At 35.3% G+C, this 1,412-nt stretch overlaps 1 protein-coding gene across 1 annotated transcript in view; it reads right to left on the reverse strand.

Moving 5' to 3' along the window:
* The window catches only part of LOC118329883 (cGMP-dependent protein kinase 2), an 18,709-nt gene that overhangs the window by 3,056 nt on the left and 14,241 nt on the right, over positions 1-1,412 (reverse strand). The window contains exon 16 of the mRNA XM_035664230.1: positions 1,072-1,134. Coding sequence (XP_035520123.1) covers positions 1,072-1,134 — 63 coding nt within the window. The remainder of the gene's footprint in view (positions 1-1,071; positions 1,135-1,412) is intronic.

Here is a 1,412-nt window from a genome sequence, read left to right on the forward strand (position 1 = left end):
TGTGTGAATGTGTATGAATGTATTATTTTCTGTTTGATGGGCTTTGCGATCACTGTGTGAATGTGTGTGAAAGGGTGAATGTGGCACGTAGTGTAAAAATAAATTTGAGTGGTCGGAAGACTAGAAAGGCGCTATACAAGTACAGGTCCATTTACCAAGCTTTAGTGTTCAATTCTGATTTATTTCTCAGATCTTTGTTTGTCTGTTTAAGTTATTTTTAAAATGTAGCCCATATCAGAGCCCATATTCAGTGACCTGAATGACAAAAGTTACACTGAGGTTGCATTGCAAAAAATCCGACCTGTAGTGGTATGGAAAAGATCTGATTCCATGTGATTTGTGCCGTTCACACACGGTAATGAACAAATCAGATCAGATGAGCAAAACTAGAATTAAAACTGTTAATGTCACAAATGTCAAGCAGGAACCCAAATGGTGTGTACCAATACACAAAAATGCCTAGGGTATGGTCAGGCAGGCACAGGTTAAAACCAGGGGCCTCATTTATAAAAATGTTCTTAGGTTTATACCTAGTCTTAAAATAATTTCCGATTGCTTACGTTTGATTCATAAAAAGATACTCAGCAATTAAAAACCTTGTTTATGTAGGTCCTATGAAGCCCATTTGAAACTTACACCTCTGATCTATAAATCTCAAAGTAAGCAAAAGCTCCAACTGCAAAACGCTGACATAACCAGCAAGAACATCACTTAATTCAAGTCTAGACATTGATGAGCATTTTTGTTAAAGTAATATATCAGAAAGATGCTGAAACTACCTATCAATCATTATCAGTCTTTTTATACATGAGATTAGCTAGATATGTATTGTTCATCTTTCTTTTATAAACATGCAGTCACAAGACTGTCTAAGTCTAGGCTATTTCAATAAAATGGCCTAGAAAGTGTTCCTTCTACCATCAAATGTTTTGTCACTTTTTTTGTTTTGTCACTTTGTCACAATACACAACAATATATTCTATAATTGTATGTAATATTTTGTACTAATTTACACATAATCTAAAAATGTCCAAAAGAAATGAAGACTGATCATTTGGAAAGTAAACTTACTTGTGTTTCTTGATGTCAATGATGCCATTCTTTTTATTTCCCAACCTCTCTACTGGGTTTAGCCTGAGATGAAAAGAAAGAGACGGTTATTGGTTTAATAACCCTGTGAATATTCTGTTCAAAAAGAAACGGTTAAGGAAATTTAACAAGGACACTCGCTTGATTGAATTACAACACATGGCTTAATAAACCCAGCAGCATCAGTGTCCAAACACAATGAGCTGCTGCCATATTTGTGACAAATGTGTGATGAATGTGGATAGGATCCACGTCACTGCGGCGGTTGTTCTTTGCTCTGGTGTAACAACACTATAACAATCAACCTGTCATCATTCTAAGTG

This window comes from Morone saxatilis, unplaced genomic scaffold (genome assembly GCF_004916995.1).
Source record: "Morone saxatilis isolate NCDOM2014 unplaced genomic scaffold, NCSU_SB_2.0 Contig19, whole genome shotgun sequence".
NCBI lineage: Eukaryota > Metazoa > Chordata > Actinopteri > Moronidae > Morone > Morone saxatilis.